At 39.5% G+C, this 1329-nt stretch overlaps 1 protein-coding gene across 1 annotated transcript; it reads right to left on the bottom strand.

Annotated features, from left to right (window-relative positions):
- Nucleotides 1-882, bottom strand: LOC105620959. Its single transcript, XM_012202434.1, has 2 exons — nucleotides 605-882; nucleotides 1-190 (listed from the first exon to the last, which is right to left on the bottom strand). Exons 1-2 carry the CDS (start codon nucleotides 880-882, stop codon nucleotides 1-3), a joined length of 468 nt encoding a protein of 155 aa, XP_012057824.1.
- Nucleotides 883-1329: the final 447 nt, after the last annotated feature.

The following is a 1329-nucleotide window of genomic DNA, read 5'->3' on the forward strand; positions in this document are numbered from 1 at the left end:
TCAGCTTCTACGTCGTCGCACACGTGCCGCTGCGTTAAGTATTTCGCTAGCAAGGTCAGCGATAGCGACTTTGCTTCCTAGAACCTGGGGGGTATCACTGATAACCAATAGCGCTCGTTCAAGATGACTCGTGACAGTCATGATTTGAGGTACTCGGATTATCTTTCTTCTCAGGAAAACAGGCCTAGACCTGGAATAGTTCTTATGTACGAAGCCAATAATATTTGCAACGAAAATTCAAACGCGAGAGATTATATATTCTTGTTCAATTATTATCTCAATGTAAATGAAATACAAACAGATTTTAGAGTAATGTCCATTTTTTTTTCTATCAATATAGATCGACTTTAACCATTTAACTTACACTTTTTTACTTTTTTTCTAATTTTAAAAATTTAGAAAAAGATAAAGGAAGTAAATTAAATCGGAATAAAAGTTAATTTACTTGATTAAAATAAATCTAAGTGTATAATGAAAAGTAACTGATCGCAAACAATAGAGGTTCTTCCAAACACGTAATTCTCACAAGTAATGCAAAAATTTATATGTATATCATCATCGTACTTCCGATACGCTGCGAGATACCGGGTGCATTATTATTCACAAATATAAAAAGAAGGCTGACGCACAGTCGGGAGTTGCACTAATCGTTCGCAGTCGGTCCGATGCGACCGCAGCCTCGACGACCGTCCGATAACGAGGAAAGATTATGCTCAAGGACAAGGTCGCGCCGCGCCGCGTCGCTCCGCTCCGCTTCGCTCCGCTCTTTGCCTCGCCATACGTCCATGTTCGCTCCGACTCTGCTTCCAAACGACACGAGACATTGCGACAAATCCGCGAGGCGGAGATATATACGCGTGCACGTAGCAACACTAGTAACATGCTGCGCACATGCGTGACGATACAACATTGATGTGTGCGCCATCGTCCTTGTGACGCTGCCGCCATCGCCACCACCGCCGCCGCCGTGAGATTGTCAACAAGAACAAACTGTTAACCAGAATTCCGAAGTACATTGGTGTACACAGGCTCTTAGATGTGCCAAATTCTGCTATGATATTTATTAAACGTCTACTCGACTGATAAGATTAATAAAAAAAGGACAGCAAATTGGTTTTAAAAACAAAATAATGATCATATGAAAATTTCATCAAAACTTTTGCAAATTATTTAATATGATTATTTAAATTACCATTTAAATCGCGCAATTATTAAAATATCGGTCCGATGTTGTAAAAGGTAAACACATCCGAAAATAGATTTTCATTGGGTTATCTCGCCATCCAGGTTGCCTCACAATTTGTTTCCTACTTAATATATCTCTAATTT

This window comes from Atta cephalotes (assembly GCF_000143395.1).
Source record: "Atta cephalotes unplaced genomic scaffold scaffold00031, whole genome shotgun sequence".
Lineage (NCBI taxonomy): Eukaryota > Metazoa > Arthropoda > Insecta > Hymenoptera > Formicidae > Atta > Atta cephalotes.

What these genes read in the sequence shown, in the direction of transcription:
- LOC105620959 (XM_012202434.1), bottom strand. Translation starts at nt 882, where the DNA reads ATGTTACTAGTGTTGCTACGTGCACGCGTATATATCTCCGCCTCGCGG. An exon ending in TCAGCCTTCTTTTTATATTT is followed by an intron (nt 191 to 604) that starts GTGAATAATAAT and finishes GAACTATTCCAG; the next exon opens with GTCTAGGCCTGTTTTCCTGA.